Below are 26,266 nucleotides of genomic sequence, written 5' to 3'. Positions count from 1 at the left end.
TCGCTTATTGTTCGAGATATTTCGCTCAAGTTTCAGACATATATATGGTGGTGGCCATCTTGGATTTTGACGTGGCGACCCAATTGTCAATAGCGTTCGTCCTTATGCCGAGATACACCCACCCACCAGATTCGAAGTTGGTACTTCGCTTGTTTTTCAAGATATGCAGGTTACAAGGTTCAGACATACATGGCATCAGACATACATGGCGGCGGCCATCTTGGCTTTTGACGTGGCGACCCGATTTTAAACAGCGTTCCTCCTTGTGCCTAGATACACCCACACACCAGATTAGACGTTGGTACTTCGCTTATTTTTCGAGATATTTCGCTCACAAGTTTCAGACATATATATATGGTCGCGGCCATCTTGGATTTTGACGTGGCGACCCAATTTTCAATAGCGTTCGTCCTTATGCCGAGATACACCCACACACCAAATTAGAAGTTGGTACTTCGCTTATTTTTCGAGATATTTCGCTCAAGTTTCAGACATATATATGGTGGCGGCCATCTTGGATTTTGACGTGGCGACCCAATTTTCAATAGCGTTCGTCCTTATGCCGAGATACACCCACACACCAGATTAGAAGTTGGTACTTCGCTTATTTTTCAAGATATGCAGGTGACAAGGTTCAGACATACATGGTGGTGGCCATCTTGGATTTTGACGTGGGTTGCACCCACACACCAAATTCGAATGCGGTCCTTCGCTTACGCACGCACACACGCATGCCCGCACGCACGGACGGACGGACACACGGACGGAGGGGAAAGCCATAGTCCCCCTTTCGCTCCGCTGAGCGACGGGGGACAATTAAGGGGCATTCAAAAGTCTCATGCGCATGCTGGACTGCCCTTGTGTTCTGAGGAGGAACCAAGCAATGCTATAGAAAAGTTCATATGAAGGGGTGCCAATTTGATTCATACACCTGCATGAAGTAGTAAATGTATTTTGTTTGCCCAATGGCATAATGAATAAAGCATCAGACTCCCAAGCCTGGGATTGTGAGTGTGAATCCCGTTTGGGTTGATTTTTTTTCCCCTTACTTTTTCAATTACTTTATATCGTCTTGAATAAAGTCTTGTACGATGAACAAATGCATTTTGTTCGTATTTAAAATGTATCTTGTGAAAAATGTCAGGGGCATAGAAAAGTCCCCTTTATATGGTAGGGGGACTGAAAATAAATCTACCCTTGCGATCTTAGGAGGAACCAAGTAATGCTCTAGAAAAGTTCATATAAAGACACGTCAATTTGATTCATACAGCTGCCTGAAGAAGTAAATATATTTGATTTGCCAGAATGTATGGCGCCCCTTTGTTTGTTTTTTAATACAGAATCGAGGCTCGTGGAAGAGCTAACACATTGCACATGAAAAGATGCACGGACACATAAAACATGCAAGGAAGGGAGCGGGAGACAAGAGGGGGAGAAAGGGAAGCACACAAGCACAACAACAGGAGAGAACAAAGCGGTCGGTAGATCTGCGGAAGGGGGTGTGCTGGGGGAGGAAGGAGGGGTACACAGTATAAAACAAATGAACACTACTAGGAATTTCAGGAAAGAAGTTGGGGATTTAAAGAGGTGGATTTGGGGTGTTTTAATGGGGGTAGAAAAGATCAAGGTTTTGGATGGGGGAAGATAAGAGATGGTGGTGAACAGCTGTTTTAAAGACTTGGAGGGAGGAGTGGGATTGAAGAGAGTGAGGAAGTTTGTTCCAGAGGTGGGAGAGAAGAGGAATGAAAGAGTGAGGGTGAGCAGAGAGTCTTGATTTTGGCAGTTTCACCAGAAGAGAGTTGCTGGCAGATCTTGTGCGACCTGCAGGAATATTTGGGGGACAGAGCACAGACAGAACAGGGGGAGCAAGGCCGGAGAGGAGTCGGTAGAAGACAGAAAGACCACCAACCTGCCTGCGGTGAGAGAGATAAAGGCCCTCAGAATCAGCTTTGGACCAGCATGCACACGATATTATTTTGAATGTCCCTTCTTTTCTGTACTTTTCCACATGGCAATACCCTGACATAAAGGGGAATTTTCTATGCCCCTGGCATTTTCCCCAAGATTGTTATATGTGCCCACATGGCCACATATATGTCAAAGCAAGCAGTTTAAAGGTTACAAGTTTAATTTCCATTTAACCGCCATGGTGCACCCATCATGTGGCACTAACATTGCAAGGTACACCCACTCAAACGCGCACACACACACACTCAGACATTTCCAGTCGCTGTAATATGAAGTGGGAATGGGAATACATAATGGGGCGGCTTCAGTGGCAACGCAAACATCCTGCACCCGTACAAGGAAAATACAAGGAACTTGCATACAGGAAGATGCCATTTCGTCCATCATGCCTACACTCCATTGACACCACATGAATTCGAATTACCCCACAATCTATAAAACAAATCAGCATGTTGAAGGCACAGAGGTCCAATGACAAAAAAATGAACCCCTGTAGCGGCTACCGCTGGGTATACACAATCGCCTTGCACCTACCGAGGATGCGGAGCGATCACCATGCCGGGCTCGTCCAGGACGCCCGGGCATGCCCGCTCTCGCCTTGCCAGGCCTCGTCCGGGACGCCCGGGCATGCCCAGACAAGCCCAGGCATGCCCGCTCTCGACTTGCCAGGCCGCGTCCAGGACACCCGGGCACGCCCCCTCTCGCCTTTCCCGGGCAAACGCTCCGGGATAATGTGTATATATATTGCTGCCCGATAAACGGGCTTTTCAGAGTACCCGAGTTGATTTGACACAATAAAGAAACTCGGACGAATTCCAGCTTTTTGTCGCGTCCAATCTTTCGATTTACGTTGGAGCATAGCTCCTACATTGGTGACCCGACATGGACCCTCAAATGGACCGACATGGACCCCAAAAAAACCCTCATGGACCCGACATGGACATGGATCGACATGGACCGACATGGTGACCCTCAAACTGCCTACCTTATGGGAGGCTCACGTGGCGGTTTGGTTCGCCCAGGCGGACTCCCTGTTCGCCCTGCGAAGCATCACGGCCGACGACACCCGCTTCCACCATGTGGTAGCAGCACTCGGCTCAGCCACCGCGGCCCGCGCCCTGAGCCTCCTCGAGAGCCCGCCAGCCACTGACAAATATGACGCGATTAAAAAGCTCCTCCTTGACGCTTTCGCCCTCTCATCAGCGGAACGCGCACGGTGCCTGCTCGACCTGCCCGAGCTCGGCGACACCCACCCGTCCGAGCGAATGGACGACATGCTTTCGCTGCTCGGCGAGCACTCTCCGGCATTCCTGTTCCGGGAGCTGTTCCTCCGTCAGCTGCCTAGCCCGGTACGCCTCGCCCTGGCAAGCACGACGATCACGGATCCCCGCGCCCTCGCCAGGGAAGCCGACAAGATCTCCGCGGCAGGCCAACGCATTGGAGCAGCGACCTGGAGCCCACCGCCGTCCGAAGCAACGCCCATGGCGCCCGAGCACCCGGCACGGTCGACGACCGAACTGCCGACGCAATTGGTGGCCGCTACGCCACGCCGACCACCTCCAGCACGATGACCGGAGCCTCCACCTGACCAGGCGTGGTGTTATTATCATGCCAGGTTCGGACAGAAGGCCCGGACATGCCGACCCCCGTGCACCTTCGGCAAGCCGGGAAACGGCCGGGCCGGCGTTCATTACCAGCCATGAGCGCCGGCCACACGGGCAACTTACTTTTCATCACGGACAAAGCGTCCGGACGGCGCTTCCTGTGCGACACCGGCGCCCAACTGAGCGTCATACCCGCCTCCGATCAGGACAGGCAGTCCGCGGTTTGCGGCCCCTCCTTGGTTGCGGCCAACGGATCGGCCATCCGCACCTTCGGCCCGCGCAACGTCACCCTCTGCTTCGGCGGCCAACGCTTTAATTGGACTTTTGTAACCGCAAGTGTGCCCATGGCTCTGCTAGGCGCCGACTTCCTCTGCGCACACGGACTGCTAGTAGACGTCCAATGGCGTCGCCTCATCAACGCCGAGACCTTCAGCTTCCTGGCATGCACATTGAGCAGCTCCGCTCCGACCGAGCTGGCATGCGCCCTCCCGGCGGCGAACGAGTTTGCTCGCCTGCTCACGGAGTTCCCGGCCCTCACGCAGCCGACGTTTTCGGCCGTCGCAGTACGACATGGGATCCAGCACCACATACCAACCACGGGCCCGCCGGTCTACGCCAGAGCCCGCCGCCTCGACCCAGCCAAGCTCGCCGTGGCCAAAGCCGAGTTCGACGCTTTGGAACACCTCGGCATCGTGCGGTGCTCCAATAGCGCGTGGGCTTCGCCACTACACATCGTCCCAAAACCAGGGGGCGGCTGGTGCCCATGTGGCGACTACCGCCGCCTTAACGACGCTACCACCCCCGACAGGTATCCGATCCCGCACATCCAAGACTTCTCCGCCCGTTTGGCAGGACGGGTCATTTTTTCAAAGATCGATTTAATACGGGGATATCACCAGGTACCTGTCAGGGCGGCCGACGTCCCAAAAACGGCCGTCATCACGCCGTTCGGCTTATTCGAATTCCTGCGAATGCCGTTTGGCCTCAAGAACGCGGCTCAGGCGTTCCAGCGCTTGATGGACGGCGTGCTGCGCGACCTGCCGTTCCTCTTCGTTTACCTGGACGACATCCTCGTCGCCAGCACGTCCCGGGCCGAGCACCTCCCCCACCTCCGAACACTGTTCGGGCGCCTCAGCGAGCACGGCCTCATTGTCAACCCGGCCAAATGCCACTTCGGCACGACGGCCGTTGATTTTTTGGGCCACCACATCACCAAGAACGGGGCCGTGCCGCTGCCAACCAAGGTCGAGGCCATCACCACGTTCCCGCGTCCCCGCTCCATAAAGGCCCTGCAGGAATTCCTGGGAATGGTGAATTTCTATCACCGCTTCGTGCCCCGCGCTGCTCAACTCGTGGCCCCTCTACGAAGCCCTCCGGGGCAAGCCGGCCAAGCACGACATCGTCTGGTCCGCAGCAATGGACGCGGCCTTTAAAAGCTCAAAGCGGGCCCTCGCCGACGCAACACTGCTCGCTCACCCGGTGCTCAACGCTCCCATCGCCCTCACCACGGATGCCTCCGACTACGCGGTGGGCGCCGTACATGAGCAATGGGTGAACGGGGTTTGGCAGCCACTCGCCTTTTTCAGCCGGCAACACCGGCCGAACGAGCTCAAATATAGCACGTTTGACCGTGAGCTCCTCGGTCTACACCTGGCCGTTCGCCATTTCCGCCACCTCCTGGAGGGCCGACCCTTCACGGCGTTCGTCGACCACAAGCCGTTGGTTTACGCAATGGCCAAGGTCACGGAGCCGTGGTCGGCCCGCCAACAGCGCCACCTCTCCGCCGTGTCGGAGTTTACCACGGACATCTGGCACGTCGCCGGCAAAGACAACGCCGTGGCCGACTGTCTTTCTCGGGCCAGCGCGAACGCGGTCCACCTCGGCGTGGACTTCGCGCTTATGGCGGCGGACCAAACCACCGACACCACAGTGCAAGCCCTCCGGGCGGCGGACACGGGCCTCCGCCTGGCCGACATCCCCTTCGCGGACACTGTCCTGCTCTGCGACGTCTCCCAAGGCCAGCCTCGGCCCATCGTGCCCGTTACCTGGCAACGCCGCATCTTCGCCTCCCTCCACGGCCTTTCCCACCCGGGCCGGAAAGCTTCCCAGAAGCTGGTGTCGGCGCGATTCGTCTGGCACGGCCTTCGACGGGACGTCCGCGATTGGACCAGCACCTGCACAGCCTGCCAACAGGCCAAGGTCCACCGACACACCCAGGCCCCGCTGGCACCTTTCACCGTGCCCGAACGACGTTTCGACCACGTCAACGTGGACCTGGTGGGCCCCCTCCCCCCATCACGGGGTTTCACACACCTGCTCACCATGGTGGACAGGACCACCAGGTGGCCGGAGGCCGTTCCCCTCGTCTCCACCACCACCGCCGACGTGGCGCAGGCTTTCATCGCCACCTGGGTCGCCCGCTTCGGTGCACCGGCGGACATCTCGTCGGACCGCGGACCACAGTTCACCTCTGAGCTGTGGAGCGCGGTCGCCCGCAACCTGGGGGTCAAGCTCCATCGTACTACGGCCTACCACCCCCAAGCCAACGGGTTGTGCGAGCGATTCCACCGCTCCATGAAGGCCGCGCTCATGGCCGGCCTTCAGGACGGCGGTTGGGCCGACCGGCTGCCGTGGGTCCTTTTGGGCCTCCGCACGGCCCCGAAGGAGGACCTCCGGGCGTCCACCGCCGAGCTTGTCTACGGCCAGGCGCTACGCGTCCCGGGCGAATTTGTGCCCGACGCTACCAGTCACTGGTCCGCAGCTCACCAGCGCTCGGACCTCCAGGAGACCGCCCGACGGTTTGCCCCCGTGCCAACGTCCCACCATGGTGACCCCCAGTCCTACGTCCCCCCAGCGCTTCGCACAGCGGAGTACGTTTTTGTGCATCATGACGCACATCGGGGGCCACTCCGGCCGCCGTACGACGGACCCTTCCGGGTCCTGCGACGGGACGACAAGTCGTTCGTCATCGACATCGGCGGCAGGTCGGACCGGATTGCGGTGGACCGCCTCAAGCTGGCGCACGTGGACATCGACCAACCGCCACGGTTGGCCCTTCCTCCGCGGCGAGGCCGCCCCCCCGTCCACGGTGCCCCCCACTCGACCGCCCACCACCACACCGGACCCCCCCCCCCCCCACGACCCGCCAGGGGTCGCTTCGGCCGGGTCATCAGGACCCCCCTTAAATTGACCCTGCCGGTGCAAGTCGATTCTGGGGGGACGTGTGTTGCGGCTACCGCTGGGTATACACCATCGCCTTGCACCTACCGAGGACGCGGAGCGATCACCATGCAGGGCTCGTCCAGGACGCCCGGGCATGCCCGCTCTCGACTTGCCAGGCCTCGTCCGGGACGCCCGGGCATGTCCAGACACGCCCGGGCATGTCCAGACACGCCCGGGCATGCCCGCTCTCGACTTGCCAGGCCTCGTCCGGGACGCCCGGGCATGCCCGCTCTCGACTTGCCAGGCCGCGTCCAGGACGCCCGGGCACGCCCCCTCTCGCCTTTCCCAGGCAAACGCTCCGGGATAATGTGTATATATATTGCTGCCCGATAAACGGGCTTTTCAGAGTACCCGAGTTGATTTGACACAATAAAGAATCTCGGACGAATTCCAGCTTTTTGTCGCGTCCATTCTTTCGATTTACGTTGGAGCATAGCTCCTACACCCCCAACTTAAACCATACACACCCCATCCCACCCCAAAGCCCCTGCCATCCTTTAGCTACCCCCATTCCAGGGACTTGTACAAGGGTCCTTGCTCCCACACAATACCTCACATTGTAAGAATGAAGTGTTGGGGTATTTCTTCCTTGGGTGTCATCACTGCCAAACCTAATGGGTAATCCCATAACATTACTTTTACAGCCTCAGACAGCTATTCTGCCTGTAGGCCTAGTCATTTGAGGATTGCACACTCAATTGCCGATCCCCAGTCAACCCAGATATGTGGAGAGAGGATTAACAATAAAAAAAGAGTGGATGTATGAGAGTAGAGACAAGAAAGGAAAGAATGTTGGAAACATTTAAATGACGGTTGTCATCATTGGTTGGATATTTATATCTCATGCTCTCCTGATGAGGGCAAATGAGCCCGAAATCCAGATAGGCGGTTCCAATTGATGTTTAATCAATGGTCACCATCAATAATCACACACACGCAACAATGGATTTGAGACGTAGTAGGTCTCTGTTCCATCTCACTAAACACACCCACGTGTGGGGATAGCACCCAACAACAGCAACTTGCATGCACATCCACCCATACACGCACATATGGTGATGGACACTTCGAGACCGGGGAGGGCTCCGTTCCACCTTCTGAAACTAGCATTGGAGATAACAACCAGCGACACACACACACAAATGGACGATTCTCCTTTCACCAATAGATGCAAAAAATTTGCATAATCACCTCCGCCACCGAAAGTGAGCGAAGGTTATGTTTTCACCCCTTATCTGTCCATCTGCTTGTTTCTCTGTCTATGAGCAGGATATCTCAAAAAGTTGTGGACGGATTCGGACAAAGTTTGGTGGGGAAAAATTGACAAGATTTTGGCGAAAATCCAGATCCGATAATTTTTAAAGTGATTCTTTACCATTGAGTGACAGGGCTAAAACCTGATTATAGCATTATATTTCAAAAAGTTGTGGATAAGTGGTGTAGGTGACAAAAACAAGCCGATTAGATTTGGGTTCAGGTCTGGATCCAGATCCGGCCTACCAGTGGGATTCAAAACGTAAACTGTTCAGCCTGATGGAGGTATGCCCTCTACTGAGTGTCGTTCTTATTTTCTCTGCAACCGTTGGTCCAATTAACAGGAAATGTTCAACATAGGTGCACCTCCTATCGAATTTTTACAGCGTAGCCCATCTGGCAAAGCCGTCTGGAGCAGTGTTTGTCCATCCGTATGTATGTATGTGTGTATGTCCCCTCAAACGTATACCAATCAGAGCTGAGGATCTGCTCACATGACAGGGTGATGTTATTACGTCTCATGTCATTACAGCGGTACGGCGGCTGACTCCACACACCGCCATTTTGATTTAAATGCCGTTCATACCGAACATATCGTCGAACCTGTCATATATCAAAATCGCCATGCTCTACCTTCACGTTTTTCATTCAGTACAACACCAACAACAACAGGCATTTATCGGCCATTTTCCCTGCTGGAGCCGGGGTTAGCCTTGCGGGCCCCATGACAATCCTCTCCATTTTGCCCTATTTTCTGCTTCTCCCCTTGTTAACCCCCTTGCCCACATTTCTTCTTCCACTACCTTTAGCGTTTTTCATTCAGTGGTAAACACAAACAAACCGATTGTTAAAATGACCATCAAATATCGAAAGCAGAAATTACGGCTCTTCCAACAATATGGTACGTCTAGGCCTTAGGCCGCATGCCTCATCTTCGGGCCACTAGGGACAAATTAAGCCCAGATTTCTTAATACAGTAGTGTATCGTTTCAGTAGTATAGTTTTCGTAATAATAATAACACTTTCATCCCAATGTCGTGAATACAAAGTTAATGGATTGAAGCGGTGTATGGTTCATGAATCAATGATGAGCGGTGTTCGCCACTAATATTAATAACCGCAGTAATAACGGAGAATAAAAGTAAGGAATTAGCCTCGGTTTTTTAATGCTAATATAATTTTTGAAATAATGACAATGTAACGTTAATATTATAGTAAATCTAATCGTAACACTAATCCCCTCATAGTGACTGCAAAATGTACTGGAAGTCAAAATATATAATCTTCTAAATATTAAAGTAGCGGCAGTTTTGTGTCCGTTACGTCATTACGTTTATGATGTCATTACGAGGCTGACTCCACCGACCGACATTTAATTTACAAGTACACCCGCTCACTACGGCAGCAGCAGGAAGGGTCATTCCTCTTTGGGGTACATAGATTTTACAGTCGATCTATGGTCGGGTCTCAAGAACATTGGGTGTGTTCGTGTTCATTTACCAAGTTTCTTGCAGAGATCACCAAGTGGTTTAAGCATTCGAGCAATCACTCCATTCAAAACCGTTAAGGAACGGCTGGCTTGGCAAGCGCGAGCTAGCTGCTTGGTAAATTAGCACACCCCAACCCTTGTGGGGTACATAGATTAAAGTAGATCCTCGCTCAGTTGTGCAAGTAAAATTGACCTCACGGATGTCGGGATTCCTCCAATTTTTTTTGGTTTAATGTTATAAGCAGTATTAGCGACTGTTTAAAAAGCTTATCATGTGTGTATGTGGTTTGTAATATACTAGGGCATTGCCCGTACGTGGGTGCCCGTTCCTTGCCAAAAAAAAAAAAAACGCTACCCGTACGCTCTACCCCGCCCGTACGCCCGTAAACAAAAAAAACAACGCTCTTCGCTTCCGCCCTTCGCTCTGACTGAATTGGGAGAAATAATGCGCATATGAAATCGAGAAATTATTATTTTCTCCGGAAGAAATCGAATTACGAACCGTACCGTAATGGCGGTCAGCTCGTAACGCGCTCACCTCCGCTCGTTCTCACATCGGCCACGCCTACGCAACAAAGCGTTCTGTGATTGGCTGCCGGAAGTGAAGTCTTCACTGTCCGGAAGTTCGCAAATCGTCGCAGTTACGATGAATCGTTTTAATTTAATCGCAGTTTGAATTCGTTTTAAAACATAGTTTAACGGCAACATAGTTTTCCAACGTGAAATAAATGAATACGCTGTCAAATGTGCCGTCCGAGGTAGAGTCTGATCGCCACGTTCGGCACACGTGATAGCTCGCTGCTCTCTGATTGGTTGAAGCGTTTTTTGGACATAGCTCGGTAAGTACTTGTCCGATTAATTTAAAACCTTGAAAAGGCACATCCTCGGGTCCCCAGCAATATACCTGGCAAGTTTAAAGTATATCGGACCCGTGGTTGTCGAGAAACAGCGGTCACAGACAAACAAACACACAGACACACAGACACACAGAGATTGCTGGAATTATAGATAGATTATAACCCCAGCTACGCCACTGTTAGACTTTTGGTCTTGTTTAATGATAATTATGTCGTCATATGTCACGTGGTACAGGTGTTATCTTGGAAAACCCAAAAAACTTTGCGCCGCTCTATCTACGAAAGCGCTGCGCATTAAAAAAATTGAGACATGGCTCATTGTAAACTCTCCATGAGGAATAACATGTTAATGTCATATGTGCCTCCATTATGACGTCATAATTCGACAAGTACAAACCTTTATCCGATCAAGATGAAATTTAATGAGCGTCATCTAGGGATAAATTGGTGGAGGAAAAAAAACAAAACGCTGTTATTGGTCACGTGGTTCGGCCGCCATTTTTTTTTTTTTTTTTTTTGGTATACACGATCGAGGCTCGTGAAAGAGCTCACATTAATCACACAAAAAGTTAAACCGACACAAACCAACACAAAACACAAAAATTAGGGGAGCGGTAGACAAGATGGGGAGAGGACACAAAACACAACATTTGAGAGCAGGGACATCGAGAGAACTGTGGGAGGGAGAGGGCTTAGGGGGAGGTGGGAGGAGTATAAAACATATGGACACTGCAAGGACTTCCAGGAAAGAAGTTGGAATTTCGAAAAAGTGTATCTGGGGTGAATTAGCAGGGGTAGAAAAGATCAAGGTTTTGGATGGGGGGAAGATAAGAGATGGTGGTGAACAGCTGTTTTAAAGACCTGGAGGGAGGAGTGGGATTGAAGGGAGTGGGGGAGTTTGTTCCAGAGGTGGGAGAAAAGGGAAATGAAAGAGTGAAGGTGAGAAGAGAGTCTTGATTTTGGCAATTTCACCATAAGAGGGTTGCTGGCAGATCTTGTGTGACCTGTAGGAATATTTGGCGGACAGAGCACAGAGAGAGCTGGGGGAGCAAGGCTGGAGAGGAGTCAGAAGAAGACAGAAAGACCACCAACCTGCCTGCGGTGAGTGAGTAAAAGGCCCTCGGAGTTAGCTTCATCGCAGGAGATTCCAATGATTCTCAAAGCTTTGGTTTCGACAGCGTGAAGCCGAGCTAGGTGTGAGGCAGGAACACCGGCCCAGAGGGGGGAACAGTATTCCATTGAGCTGCGGATGAAAGCGTTGTATGTGGTGAGGAGCTTAGGTGTGCCAAGGAAGGACTTCGCACGATGGAGGATGCCCAGTCAGCGACTGGCTTTGGAGGCCAGCTTGGAAATGTGGTTTTCCCAAGAAAGATCATGGCAGATACTGAGACCCAAAAGCTTGAGCGACAGAACTCCTTGTAGAGGATTGTTGAGAAAGTAGATGGGAGGGTTTTCCAGTCGGTCTTTTCGGAGAGACATAGTAAGAGTGTGAGATTTGTCAGGATTGAAAGACATGTTTCACTTGTTTGACCAGTCTGTGATTTTGCCCAGGTCTGCAGAGAGTGAGGCGGCTGCAGGCTGCCGATCTGAGGGATGAGGAATGGAGCGGCAGAGAGTGGAGTCATCAGCAAAGAGATAGAGAGGATTTTCCCGAGAGTCGGAGAGATCATTGATGACGACCAGAAAAAGCACAGGGCCCAGAACACTACCTTGGGGAACTCCAGCCAGAACAGGAAGGGGAGATGAGAGAAATCCATTCAGGGCCACACGTTGACTACGACCAGAGAGGAAGTCCACAAGCCATGAGTGGAGATTTCCATGGATACCATAGGAGGAGAGTTTGGTGAGCAGAGCTGGGTGCCAGACCTTATCGAAGGCACGTGATATGTCAAGTGAGACAGCTCTGATTTCCTGTTTGGCATTGAGGACCTCCATCCATTGTTGAGACAGCAGAAGTAACATGTCCAGAGTAGAATGACTTGGTCTGAATCCAAATTGATGATCGGAGATCCAGTCATTGGAGAAGAGGAAGGATTTGATATCCGAAGCAATGATGGATTCCATGACTTTGCTGATAATTGGGAGCAGGCTGTTTGGTCTGTAGTTGCAAGGATCTGTTTTTGCACATTTTTTGTGTAAAGTTTGCTGATAATGTTTGCTGATTTCCAAGATGCTGGCAGATGACCTTGAGCAAAAGAAAGGGTGAAAAGAACAGAGAGAGGGTGAGATAGAGTGGCAGAGCAGGATTTTAGGACCCGTGGGCTGATGCCGTCTGGTCCAGTTGCAGAATCAGAGTCGAGGTTTGACAAAAACTTCTCCACCCTGTGAGGAGAGAAGGACACGGAGTCCAGGAGCAGTTTGGTTCGATTGGGTAAGGTGGGAACAGAGAGAGATGGGTTTGGGACACAAGATTTTGAGGCAAATACAGAGTTGAGGCATTCGGCTTTGTCACGTGCGGTGTCAACTGTGTAGCCATTTGAGGTGAGGGCGGGGATGGAGGGGGAAAAAACACCAGAAACGGATTTGACCAGACGCCACCAGGATTTGGAGGAAGGAGACAGGTTTGAGAGTTCATTCTTGAGTGTGGAGAGATGGTGCTTCCTGGCACTCCTGAGGGTAGACACACACTTGTTCCGAACTTGGTGGAAGGAACTGAGATTACCTTCAGTTGGATTTGCCTTCCAAGAGGCAATGGCAAGTTGTTTCAGGGCAACTGCCTCACCACAATATTCCATGTACCATGGACGGGAGGAAGGGTAAGACAACTAGACAACTGAAGACGAGATGGGATAAATCTGTGCATGAGAGAGAGCAGTTTGCTTTGGAAGAATTCCCAGGATGAATTGATGTCAGAGGCAGTAGAGATGGGAGACCAGACCAGATGATTGATGGCTGCTTGCAGCCCGTGCCAGTCGGCCTGAGTGAAATGCCAGACTCGTTGACACTGAGGAGGCTCTCTGAGAATGGCCAGAGAGATGTCCACTTTAACAAGCACATGATCAGAAGAACCGATTGGAGCAGAAGAACAGCAGCAGACATTTGCAGGGAAGTTTGTCATAACCAAGTCTAGAAGAGAAGATACTTAATTGACTGAGTTCTGGGTCGGGAAATTGACAGATTGTGTTTGTCCCAAAGAGTCACAGAAGTCCTTTGCTTAGGTGCCATGGCTGGTGAGAGAGGAACCCACACCCAGCCAGCTGGCATGATGACAGTTGAAGTCGCCACATATGAGGAAGAGAGAGTTGGGATGAGTTGATAGAAGTTGGTCCATGTCAGACAGCGACAAGTAAATGGAGTCATCACTGTTTGGAGGACGATACAGAACACATATGAACAAAAGGTGGGAGCGGAGAGGAAGCCATAGCCAGAGGTACTCCTGGGGGTGGGTTGGAGAGAGGGCAGTGCAAGGAGAGTGAGGAAGAGAGTTTTTGATAAAGATAGCAACCCCACCACCAGGATGAGGCTCAGGTCTATCATCCCGGAGGAGGGAGTAACCAGGAAGAGATATTAAGGAATTAGACATCTTGAAGGAGGAAAGTTTCTGTTAAGCAGATCAAGTCTGGATTGTCAGAAGCAACCTGAATGGAGAGATCAATCAGGTTTGAGCAAAGGACACGGATGTCTGAGGTCCATCTATCTATAATTCCAGTAATCTCTGTATGTCTGTGTGTATGTCTGTGTGTCTGTGACCGCTGTTTCTCGACAACCACGGGTCCGATATACTTTAAACTTGCCAGGTATATTGCTGGGGACCTGAGGATGTGCCTTTTCAAGGTTTCATATTAATCGGAGAAGTAGTTACCGAGCTATGTCCAAAAAACGATTCAACCAATCAGAGAGCAGCGAGCTATCACGTGTGCCGAACGTGCCGAACAGACTCTGCCTCGGACGGCACATTTGAGAGCGTATTCATTTATTTCACGTTGGCAAACTATGTTGGCGCTATGTTGGCGTTAAACTATGTTTTAAAACTAATTAAAACTAATTTGCGATTCTTTCGCTTTCCTGCGCGTTTGTGCACGCTATGGCGATTTCTTTACCAAACTCCGCAAGCCGTTCGCTTTAGACCAAACCATTTCATGTAAATAGAGGGGGGGGGGGGGGATTGTCACCGTACTCGCAAGCCGTTCGCTTTGGACCAAACCATTTCATGTAAATAGAGGGGAGGGATTGTCACCGTACTCGCAAGCCGTTCGCTTTGGACCAAACCATTTCATGTAAATAGAGGGGGGGGGGGGGGGTTCTACCGTACTCGCAAGCCGTTCGCTTTGGCTTTGCGAATGGACCAAACCATTTCATGTAAATAGAGGGGGGGGATATAATTTTAGATATATATATATAGTACGGGCATGCCCTAGTACTGTTAATGAGGAGAGAGGGGGAGCATCGGGTGCAGGACAGGGGAGGGGAGGGGTGGGGTCGGGGCAGATGAAGGATGGGCGGGGGAGGTAGGAAGAGCAGTTAATAGTGTGTCAGAGATTACAGAAGAGTTACAAGAAAGGGAAGGATGAGGAAAGGTTTGATGGTGATGGGATGAGGCACTGTGAGGGGTTCTTTGAGGGGTGGCAGAGGAAAGTCGAAGGTTGGGGGAGGTGGAGGTATGAGATAGAAGGGAGATGAAGTCGGGAGGAGGCAGCTTTGAGAAGGGGGTGGGAGGGGGGAGAATTGGTGAGGGATGGTAGGGGGGGGAGATTTGAAGGGGAGGGGTAGGGGGGGAGTTTTGAAGGGGAGGGCAAGGGGGGAGTTTAGGAGGGGAGGGGAAAGGGGGAAGTTTTGAAGGGGAGGGGTTGGGGGGAGTTTTGAATGGGAGGGGTTAGGGGGGAGGTAAGGAGGGGAGGGGCAAGGGGGGAGTTTAGAAAGTGGATGATTAATGAAAGACTAACATTTGTAACAAATTGGGTTTATTGTGATTTTCAAGTTAGCGATCCGTTTAAGAACGATGGAGGAGGGGTGGAATGAATGTGAATTTAGAGCATGTCGTGATTTAGAATTAGAAGAGATTGAATATTTTTTTGAAGTACAATGAGTTGGAGAGGAAATTGAAAAGAGCCTTTTAAATAGGAAGAAAAATAGCGTGTTGTGATATACCACTGAATAAAACACTGCAGGGGAAAGTTTAAACATATTTAAACAGAACCGTGAAGAACAATCTAATATTCACAAAAAAACCAACGGGGAGAGGGAGCCGAGAAGGACAACCACGAATCACGTGAACAGGGCAAAATATGTCAGGGAGCCGAGAGGGGCAACCACGAGTCACGTGAACAGGGCAAAATATGTCAGGGAGCCTAGAGGGGCAACCACGAGTCACGTGAACAGGGCAAAATATATCAGCAAAAAGAACAGGGCAAAATATATCAGCAAAAAGAACAGGGCAAAACAGATCTGGGGAATGGCGTGAAATGGGGGTAAAACACGTGGTCGAAGAACGAACGAACGAACGAAAAGAACAAAGAAGGAAACCCCCCCCCCCCAGAATTCCCGTGCACCTGGAGGGCCAGTTTGCGGGGCAAACGGATGACCCAGCCGAAGCGCCCTCTGGCGACTGGCGGCGTCCGGGGTGCAGGGATGCCAGCCGGGACGCCTCCGGCTGCACCCGGGATGGGTGCAGGACTGGGGGGCGGCGTGCCGGCGGGGCTGGGCGGTGCCGAGGGTCCGCCAGCAGGGGGGCGGCCCCGACGCGGGGGCCGAGCCACCGGCGGTGGGTGGTCCACGTCGAGGTGGGCCGGCTTGAGGCGATCCACTGAGACGCGGTCGGGAGTACCGCCGATGTCCAAGGTGAAATGTATCACCCCGGTCTCCAGCACGTGGAAAGGCCCGTCGTACGGGGGCCGCTGTGGTGTCCGGTGGGCGCCGTGCTGGACGAAGACGTACTCCGCGGTGCGAAGCTCCGGGGCGACGTGCGTAGGTGGGTGCCCGTGGTGCGCCGTCGGCACTGGGGCGAACCTCCGGGCGGTCTCCTGCAGCGCGGAGCGCACCTGCGCCGCAGGCCATGGTGCCGTGGGGTCGGGGAGGAACTCGCCCGGCACCCGCAGCGGTTGTCCGAAGACCAACTCCGCCGCGGATGTGCGCAGGTCGTCCTTGGGCGTCGTCCGGAGGCCCAGTAGGACCCAGGGGAGCCTGTCGACCCAGCCGCCGTCGCGGAGGGTGGCCCGGAGCGCGGCCTTCAATGAGCGGTTGAACCGCTCGCACAGGCCGTTAGCCTGGGGGTGGTAGGCCGTGGTTCGGTGCAGGTGGACCCCGAGCCCCCGTGTGACCGCCCCCCAGAGCTCCGAGGTGAACTGGGGGCCGCGGTCGGACAAGATGTCCGCTGGGGCGCCGAACCGGGCGACCCAGGTGGCGATGAACGCCTGCGCGACCCAGGTGGCGATGAACACCTGCGCGACGTCCGCCGCCGTCGTCGCCGCCAAAGGCACGGCCTCCGGCCACCGGGTGGTGCGGTCCACCATTGTGAGGACATGGGTGAAACCCCGCGAGGGGGGCAGAGGTCCCACCAGGTCCATGTGAACGTGGTCGAACCTACGTTCCGGCACCGTAAACGGGGCCAATGGGGCCTGAGTGTGTCGGTGCACCTTCGCGCGCTGGCACGCGAGGCACGTCCTGGTCCAGCTGCGGACGTCCTTCCGGAGGCCATGCCAGACAAACTTGTCGGCGACCAACCTTTGGGAGGCCTTCGTGCCCGGGTGGGACAGGCCGTGGATGGTGTCAAAAACCCGCCACCCACGGGCATGTTGAGGCGAGGCCGCCCGAGGGAGACGTCGCACAAGAGGGCCGTGCCCGCGCCGTCGAACGGCACCTCGGTGAGGCGGAGGCCCGTGACGGCGGTCCGCAAGGCCTGGATGCCGGGGTCGGCGGCCTGGTCCGCCGCCATCCGGGCATAGTTGATGCCGAGGTGGACTGCGTGGGCGATGGACCAGGAAAGGCAATCCGCCACCGCGTTGTCCTTCCCCGCGACATGCCGGATGTCCGTCGTATATTCGGACACGGCCGAGAGGTGACGCTGCTGCTGGGCCAACCACGGCTCGGTGACCTTGCCCATCGCGAAGACCAGTGGCTTGTGGTCGACGAAGGCCGTGAACGCACGGCCCTCGAGCAGATGGCGGAAGTGCCTGACCGCCATGTGAAGCCCGAGCAACTCACGGTCGAAGGTACTATAATGGCGTTCGGGCGGGCGAAGCTGCCGGCTGAAGAACGCCAGCGGTTGCCAGGCACCACGCACCCATTGCTCGTGCACCGCGCCCCCCGCGTAGTCCGAGGCGTCGATGGTGAGGGCGATCGGTGCATCGGGCGCCGGGTGCACGAGCATGGTGGCGTTAGCCAAGGCGAGCTTCGTGCCTGCCACGTCCATCTGCTCGGTCCATGTAACGTCAACTTTGCCCGGCTTCCCTCGGAGGGCCCCGTGCAGGGGGCGCAGGAGCTAGGCGATGCGGGGCAGGAACCGATGGTAAAAGTTTACCATGCCCAGGAACTCCTGGAGCCCCTTGATCGTGCGGGGGCGTGGAAACCCCTTCACTGCCTCCACCATGGCCGGTAGGGGGACGGCCCCGTGCCTGGTGACGCGGTGCCCCAAAAAGTCGATGTCGGCGACGCCGAACCGGCACTTGGCGGGGTTCACGATGAGGCCATGCTGGCCCAGGCGTTCGAAGAGCGTGCGGAGATGGTGGAGGTGCTCTTCGCGGGATGTGCTGGCGACGAGGATGTCGTCCAGGTAGACGTACACGAAATCCAAGTCGCGCAAAACGCTGTCCATTAGTCGCTGGAACGCCTGAGCCGCATTCTTCAACCCGAAGGGCATCCGAAGAAATTCGAAAAGTCCAAAGGGCGTGATGACGGCCGTCTTCGGGATGTCCTCCGGCCTGACAGGGACCTGATGGTAGCCGCGTATGAGGTCCACCTTTGAAAAGAAGGACATGCCCGCCAACCGGGCGGAGAAGTCCTGAATGTGGGGGACGGGGTAGCGGTCGGGGGTGGTGGCGTCATTGAGGCGCCGGTAGTCCCCGCACGGTCGCCATCCCCCGCCGGGCTTTGGCACGATGTGCAGCGGCGATGCCCAAGCACTCTCGGAGCGCCGCACGATGCCGAGCCGCTCCAGCGTAGCGAACTCCGCTTTCGCTACCGCGAGCTTCGTCGGCTCGAGGCGGTGTGCCCGGGCATAGACCGGTGGCCCGGCGGTGGGGATGTGGTGTTGCACCCCGTGCTTGACGGCCCCCGCCGAGAAGGTGGGCCACGTGAGGGCCGGGAAACTGGCGAGGAGGCGGGTGAATTCGTCCGCTGCCGGAAGCGTACAGATCAACCTGGCCAGAACCGAACCGCTCAGCAAGCCACTCGGCGAGCCGCTCGATGAGCCGCTCCGGGAGCTGCTCAACGAGCCGGGTAGCGCGCAAGCGAGCGAGCTGAACGTCTCGGCCTGGACGAGCCTTCTGTGCTTTACGTCCACCAACAGCCCATTTGCACACAGGAAGTCCGCGCCAAGCAATGCCATGGGCACGTCGGCAGTGACGAACGACCACCGGAAAACCTGCCCTCCGAACCGCAGAGAGAGGCAGCGTTTTCCGTATGTGCGTATGGACGTACCGTTGGCAGCAAGCAGCGCGGGGCCCCGGCCTGCGGTTTGCTTGTCGGACGTACCGGCGGGAACGACACTTACCTGCGCTCCCATGTCGCACAGGTAACGGCACCCGGACTAGGTGTCCATTATGAACAGTAGGCTGTTTGAACGGCCGGCGCTCAGTGCCACTACTTAGGGCCGGCCTGGGCGTTTCCTGACCTGCCGAATGAGCACGGCAGGCGACACTGCCGAGCCTCGTGGCCGAAGTTGGTGTGAAACCGGCACCAGGCTTGCGGTTTTCTCCGCGGCAGCGGAGGTGGGCGTGGCGTGGCGGCCGCCATGAGGCGCCCCTCGGAGTAGGGGTGGTCACCTGCAGGAGGTTTAGCGGCCACGCGGTGCGTCGCGTAGTAGGGGTGGTCACCCGCAGGAGGTTCAGTGGCCACACGGTGCGTCGCGTAGTAGGGGCGGTCACCCGCAGCAGTTTCGGGCTCGGAGTAGGGGCGCGCAGCCGCAGCCCCGGGAGCCGCGACGGCCGCACCGAAACTCACCCGCGTGTCTAAAGCCGCGAAGAACTTGTCAGCCTCGGCAGCGAGAGCTCGGGGTTCCGTTATCATGGAACTGGCCAACGGGAGGCGTACTCGTGCCGGCAGCTGGCGTCGAAATAGCGCTCGGAATAGAAAATCCGGGGTTTCGTCGCCCAGCAGCGACAGCATATGGTCCATTCGGACTGACGGTCGCGTGTCGCCGAGCTCGGGGAGGTCCAGGAGGCGGTCGGCCCGTGCATCCACCGTGAGGCTGAACGTGGCGAGGAGGAGACACTTGATCGCCTCGTACCTGTGGTCGTCCGGCGGGTTCCTCAGGACAGACACGACCCGGGCGGCTGTGCCGGGCCCGAGGGCGGCGACGACGTGGTAGTATCGCGTCGCGTCGCCCGTGATGCGCCAAAGCTGAAACTGGGCTTCGGCTTGCACGAACCAGAGCTCGGCTTGGGCCTCCCAGAACTCAGGGAGCTTGACCGCGTTGATTGCCATTGCTATGGTGTGTTCGGATGGTCAGCGACGGCTGAGCCAACGTCGAGGTCACCAAATGAAGCGCGGTGCTATGCGCGCTACTTGCTTACCAAGGAGGAAGCGGACAATGCGGTAAATCAAGAGTCTTTATTGAAAGAGCCCTACTGTAGCATTGAGGAGCTCGGGGCTGCGAGCCCCGTGTATATCCCGAGGCCACGCCTACCCCTCGGGTGTGGCCGACGCCCACTTGGTGCGCGGAATGATGCCATCACGCCAGTGAGCTTTCGTGTCTGCCACAATGTACTAATGGAATGTACCTTTCGACACTTTGGACTGCTGAGACCCATTGGACCTTTGAAGAACCTTTAAGATCCCTCAAGACCCTTAAGGTCACCAAGATCCCAACATACCCTGAAGATCATTATATACCATGAAGAACTAGAGGACCTCGAGGACTCAAAATACCCCAATGACCCTAAATACCCAAAAGATCCAGAGGAACCAAAAGAGCCATAGAACACTGATGACCCAAAAGACCCAGAGGACCCAAAAAGACCGAAAGGACTCAAAACACCCCAATGACCCGAAATGCCCAAAAGACTCCGAGGATGCAAAAGACCCCGGGGACTTAAAAGACACCGAGCACAGCCTCATTAAAAAAAATAATTAACATACAATACTGAATCCAGTTTTATAAAGAGGAAGTCATGTGTCACGTGTGTCTGATGAAAGTGGGTTTGTACAAAATAATGAAAGAATGTACAAAAACACCCCACAAAATCAGTCCTGGCGAGTGTCTGCAATCTCTGATTGCTCTTTCTTGTTTGACTTCTCAGTTAATTTATCATGCCTTACGTCGTACTCTCGTCAATTCGAACCGACCCATAGTTCCTCCAAACATGTATCTCCCTCCTCACCTGCCGCTGCCGTACGCTCCCTGCCCTGGGTATTTATCTTCGCTTTCCACCCCTTAACCCCCTCTGTTTATCATACACAAGGGGCGGCCTTCTCTGCTTGACGTCACGTCCGGTTACGCCTTGCGCCTGTCTGGCTCCGCCCCCTGTTTTTACATTCATTGTTTTCTCACTTTGCGCACGTAGGTTGCGCTGAATTCGACCCGAGGGCGAGTGTCACGAATGGTCTGCAGTGGATGGGGGTTGTGGGTGTGGCGATGCACGGCCCTGGAACACCAAGTTGAAGGCCAGCTGTTCTGGATTATAACGACGAAATGAAATGTCTGCTTTGAGAGGGGGAACGGATGTATATAAATGGCGTCGAATGGCTAAATAAAACACGATGATGAAATGGGGTTTTAAAGTTGTTTTTTTTACAAACCCTTTAATTTAACTCGTTTAAAGCATTAACGGCGGGGAATGAAGATTTATAAATATAGATAAAAATAAATAGTGGCGCGAAGCGGAGAAAAGTTGTCATTGATCGAAGAGGAGGTGAGGAATAAAACAACAACATGAACCTGATGGAGATAATGGTGAATAAACGTCGAAATGATCGGTGACTGGAGGATGATGCAACGAAGCGGCGATGGAATAGAGGAGAAGGCGAAGCGTTAGATGAGGCGATGTTAGACGGGGAGGGGGGAGGAAAGACGTGAGGCGGGTTCGTGGGGGCGGCGCGAGTCGCGCGACTCGAAGCGCAAAATGGCGCAAGTGAGCCGGTTGGGTGCCGTGCGGGTCGTGCTGGCTGACGACGGTCCGGCTCCTGGGCTCCCGAAGGCCGGTCCGACGAGCCAGGGCCGCGGGAGCCCCTTCGTGGAGCAGTCGACGACGAACAAGCGACGCAGAGCCGAGCAGGAATCTGAGGCGAGCGGGCCGGGCCCGGGCGGATCTCCGGCCCTGCACCTGGGTAACGGCGGCGGGCCGCGGGCCTGTTGTGGTAAGGCGAGCAAGAGGCGTCGAGATCGGGACAAGGACAGAGACAAGGAGGAAAACGAGGACAAACGGATGAAAGCGGAGGTTCCGGTCGCGCCGAGCAAAGGTGTGTGCAAAGTGTGCGGATCGGAGGTTCCACGCGTGTCGTGTCCGCCCGTCCCCGTCCGTGTACTTTCGTGCTCCTTCCTTCCGTGTAACTGCTGCTTCATCGGGATGAACATTACCGCACTGTGTCTGCCTGTCCCCGTCACCGTACATGCGTGTCTGCCTGTCCCCGTCACCGTACATGCGTGTTCGCTTCATTCGCAACGGCCAATGATGTTTCAAACGAGCCTCATGGACCAGTTTGTATCCGTGTGGGTCTGTCTGCATACTTCAACGTGTCGCGCAGTAGTCCAGGTAACAGGACAAGCGAACACCCACTTAGACACTTCCGAACACGTACTCGTGGTTACGAAGTTCTGTATTCGGAAGATGGTTCATTGGAGAGCAGGGAATGATGTTTACCCGTTTAGCTTTCGACTTGTTACACACTTTAATAGCATACACTGAGAGTTTGCATCCTGTCCCCAATATGACTTGTTACACACTTTAATAGCATACACTGAGAGTTTGCATCCTGTCCCCAATATGACTTGTTACACACTTTAATAGCATACACTGAGAGTTTGCATCCTGTCCCCAATATGACTTGTTACACACTTTAATAGCATACACTGAGAGTTTGCATCCTGTCCCCAATATGACTTGTTACACACTTTAATAGGACACACTGAGAGTTTGCATCCTGTCCCCAATATGACTTGTTACACACTTTAATAGGATACACTGAGATTTTGCATCCTGTCACCAATTTGACTTGTTACACACTTTAATAGGATACACTGAGAGTTTGCATCCTGTCCACAATTTGACTTGGTACACACTTTAATAGGATACACTGAGAGTTTGCATTCTGTCACCAATTTGACTTGTTACACACTTTAATATGATACACTGAGAGTTTGCATCATGTCCCCAATATGACTTGTTACACACTTTAATAGGATACACTGAGAGTTTGCATCCTGTCCCCAATATGACTTGTTACACACTTTAATAGGATACACTGAGAGTTTGCATCCTGTCCCCAATATGACTTGTTACACACTTTAATAGGGTACACTGAGAGTTTGCATCCTGTCCCCAATGTGAATTGTTACACACTTTAATAGGATACACTGAGATTTTGCATCCTGTCCCCAATATGACTTGTTACACACTTTAATAGGGTACACTGAGAGTTTGCATCCTGTCCCCAATATGACTTGTTACACACTTTAATAGGATACACTGAGAGTTTGCATCCTGTCACCAATTTGACTTGTTACACACTTTAATAGGATACACAGAGTTTGCATCCTGTCCCCCAATATGACTTGTTACACACTTTAATGGGATACACTGAGAGTTTGCATCCTGTCACCAATTTGACTTGTTACACACTTTAATAGGATACACTGAGAGTTTGCATCCTGTCACCAATATGACTTGTTACACACTTTAATAGGATACACTGAGAGGTTGCATCCTGTCCCCAATTTGACTTGTTACACACTTTAATAGGATACACTGAGAGTTTGCATCCTGTCCCCAATTTGACTTGTTACACACTTTATTAGGATACACTGAGAGTTTGCATCCTGTCCCCAAGTTGACTTGTTACACACTTTAATAGGATACACTGAGAGTTTGCATCCTGTCCCCAAGTTGACTTGTTACACACTTGAATAGGATACACTAAGATTTTGCATCCTGTCCCCAAGTTGACTTGTTACACACTTTAATAGGATACACTGAGAGTTTGCATCCTGTCCCCAATTTGACTTGTTACACACTTTAATAGGATACACTGTGAGTTTGCATCCTGTCACCAATATGACTTGTTACACACTTTATTAAGATACACTGAGCGTTTGCATCCTGTCACCAATATGACTTGTTACACACTTTAATAGGATACACTGAGAGTTTGCATCCTGTCACCAATTTGACTTGTTACACACTTTAATAGGATGCACTGAGAGTTTGCATCCTGTCCCCAATTTGACTTGTTACACACTAACACTTTAATAGGATACACTGAGAGTTTGCATCCTGTCACCAATTTGACTTGTTACACACTTTATTAGGATACACTGAGAGTTTGCATCCTGTCCCCAATTTGACTTGTTACACACTTTAATAGGATACACTGTGAGTTTGCATCCTGTCACCAATATGACTTGTTACACACTTTAAAAGGATACACTGAGAGTTTGCATCCTGTCACCAATTTGACTTGTTACACACTTTAAGAGGATACACTGAGAGTTTGCATCCTGTCCCCAATTTGACTTGTTACACACTTTAATAGGATACACTGTGAGTTTGCATCCTGTCACCAATATGACTTGTTACACACTTTAATAGGATACACTGTGAGTTTGCATCCTGTCCCCAATTTGACTTGTTACACACTTTATTAGGATAAACTGAGCGTTTTCATCCTGTCACCAATATGACTTGTTACACACTTTAATAGGATACACTGAGAGTTTGCATCCTGTCCCCAATTTGACTTGTTACACACTTTAATAGGATACACTATGATTTTGCATCCTCCCCTCAAGTTGACTTGTTACACACTTTAATAGGATACACTGAGAGTTTGCATCCTGTCACCAATTTGACTTGTTACACACTTTAATAGGATGCACTGAGAGTATGCATCCTGTCCCCAATTTGACTTGTTACACACTTTAATAGGATACACTGAGAGTTTGCATCCTGTCACCAATTTGACTTGTTACACACTTTAATAGGATGCACTGAGAGTATGCATCCTGTCCCCAATTTGACTTGTTACACACTTTAATAGGATACACAGAGTTTGCATCCTGTCCCCAATATGACTTGTTACACACTTTAATAGGATACACTGAGAGTTTGCATCCTGTCCCCAATATGACTTGTTACACACTTTAATAGGATACACTGAGAGTTTGCATTCTGTCACCAATATGACTTGTTACACACTTTAAGAGGATACACTGAGAGTTTGCATCCTGTCCCCAATATGACTTGTTACACACTTTAATAGGATACACTGTGAGTTTGCATCCTGTCCCCAATTTGACTTGTTACACACTTTAATAGGATACACTGTGAGTTTGCATCCTGTCCCCAATATGACTTGTTACATACTTTAATAGGATACACTGTGAGTTTGCATCCTGTCCCCAATATGAGTTTTTACACACTTTAATATGATACACTGAGAGTTTGCATCCTGTCCCCAATTTGACTTGTTACACACTTTAATAGGATACACTGTGAGTTTGCATCCTGTCCCCAATATGACTTGTTACACACTTTAATGTGACACACTGAGAGTTTGCATCCTGTCCCCAATATGACTTGTTACATACTTTAATAGGATACACTGTGAGTTTGCATCCTGTCCCCAATATGAGTTTTTACACACTTTAATATGATACACTGAGAGTTTGCATCCTGTCCCCAATATGACTTGTTACACACTTTAATAGGATACACTGAGAGTTTGCATCCTGTCCCCAATATGACTTGTTACACACTTTAGTAGGATACACTGAGAGTTTGCATCCTGTCCCCAATTTGACTTGTTACACACTTTAATAGGATACACTGTGAGTTTGCATCCTGTCACCAATATGACCTGTTACACACTTTAATAGGATACACTGAGAGTTTGCATCCTGTTCCCAATTTGACTTGTTACACACTTTAATAGGATACACTGTGAGTTTGCATCATGTCCCCAAGTTGACCTGTTACACACTTTAATATGATACACTGAGAGTTTGCACCCTGTCCCCACTTTGACTTGTTACACACTTTAATAGGATACACTGAGAGTTTGCATCCTGTCACCAATTTGACTTGTTGCACACTTTAATAGGATACACTGTGAGTTTGCATCCTGCTCTCATTTTGACTTGTTGCACACTTTAATAGGATACACTGATTTTGCATCCTGTTCCCAAGTTGACTTGTTATACACTTTATTAGGACACACTGAGAGTTTGCATCCTGCTCTCATTTTGACTTGTTGCACACTTTAATAGGATACACTGATTTTGCATCCTGTTCCCAAGTTGACTTGTTACACACTTTAATAGGATACACTGAGAGTTTGCATCCGGCTCTCATTTTGACTTGTTACACACTTTAATAGGATACACTGAGAGTTTGCATCAAGTCACCAATATGACTTGTTACACACTTTAATAGGATACACTGAGAGTTTGCGTCCTGTCACCAATATGACTTGTTGCACACTTTAATAGGATACACTGAGAGTTTGCATCCTGTCCCCAATATGACTTGTTACACACTTTAATAGGATACCCTGAGAGTTTGCAT

General features: G+C 52.2%; 2 protein-coding genes across 2 annotated transcripts in view; one reads left to right on the top strand and one right to left on the bottom strand.

Moving 5' to 3' along the window:
- Positions 1–20,934, bottom strand: part of LOC144894319 (uncharacterized) — a 63,350-nt gene extending 42,416 nt beyond the window's left edge. Inside the window, exon 1 of the mRNA XM_078786938.1 lies at positions 20,870–20,934. The gene's annotated coding sequence lies outside the window, so the exon portion shown is untranslated. The remainder of the gene's footprint in view (positions 1–20,869) is intronic.
- A 116-nt stretch (positions 20,935–21,050) lies between these two features.
- The window catches only part of RSBN1L (round spermatid basic protein 1 like), a 91,582-nt gene continuing 86,366 nt past the window's right edge, over positions 21,051–26,266 (top strand). The window contains exon 1 of the mRNA XM_068131404.2: positions 21,051–21,947. Coding sequence (XP_067987505.2) covers positions 21,611–21,947 — 337 coding nt within the window. The 5' untranslated portion in view covers positions 21,051–21,610. The remainder of the gene's footprint in view (positions 21,948–26,266) is intronic.

Source organism: Myxine glutinosa, chromosome 11, assembly GCF_964187855.1.
Source record: "Myxine glutinosa chromosome 11, kmMyxGlut1.1, whole genome shotgun sequence".
NCBI classification, from domain to species: domain Eukaryota; kingdom Metazoa; phylum Chordata; class Myxini; order Myxiniformes; family Myxinidae; genus Myxine; species Myxine glutinosa.
The sequence above is the reverse complement of the archived record's forward strand: the minus strand, read 5'-3'. Positions and strand labels throughout refer to the sequence as shown.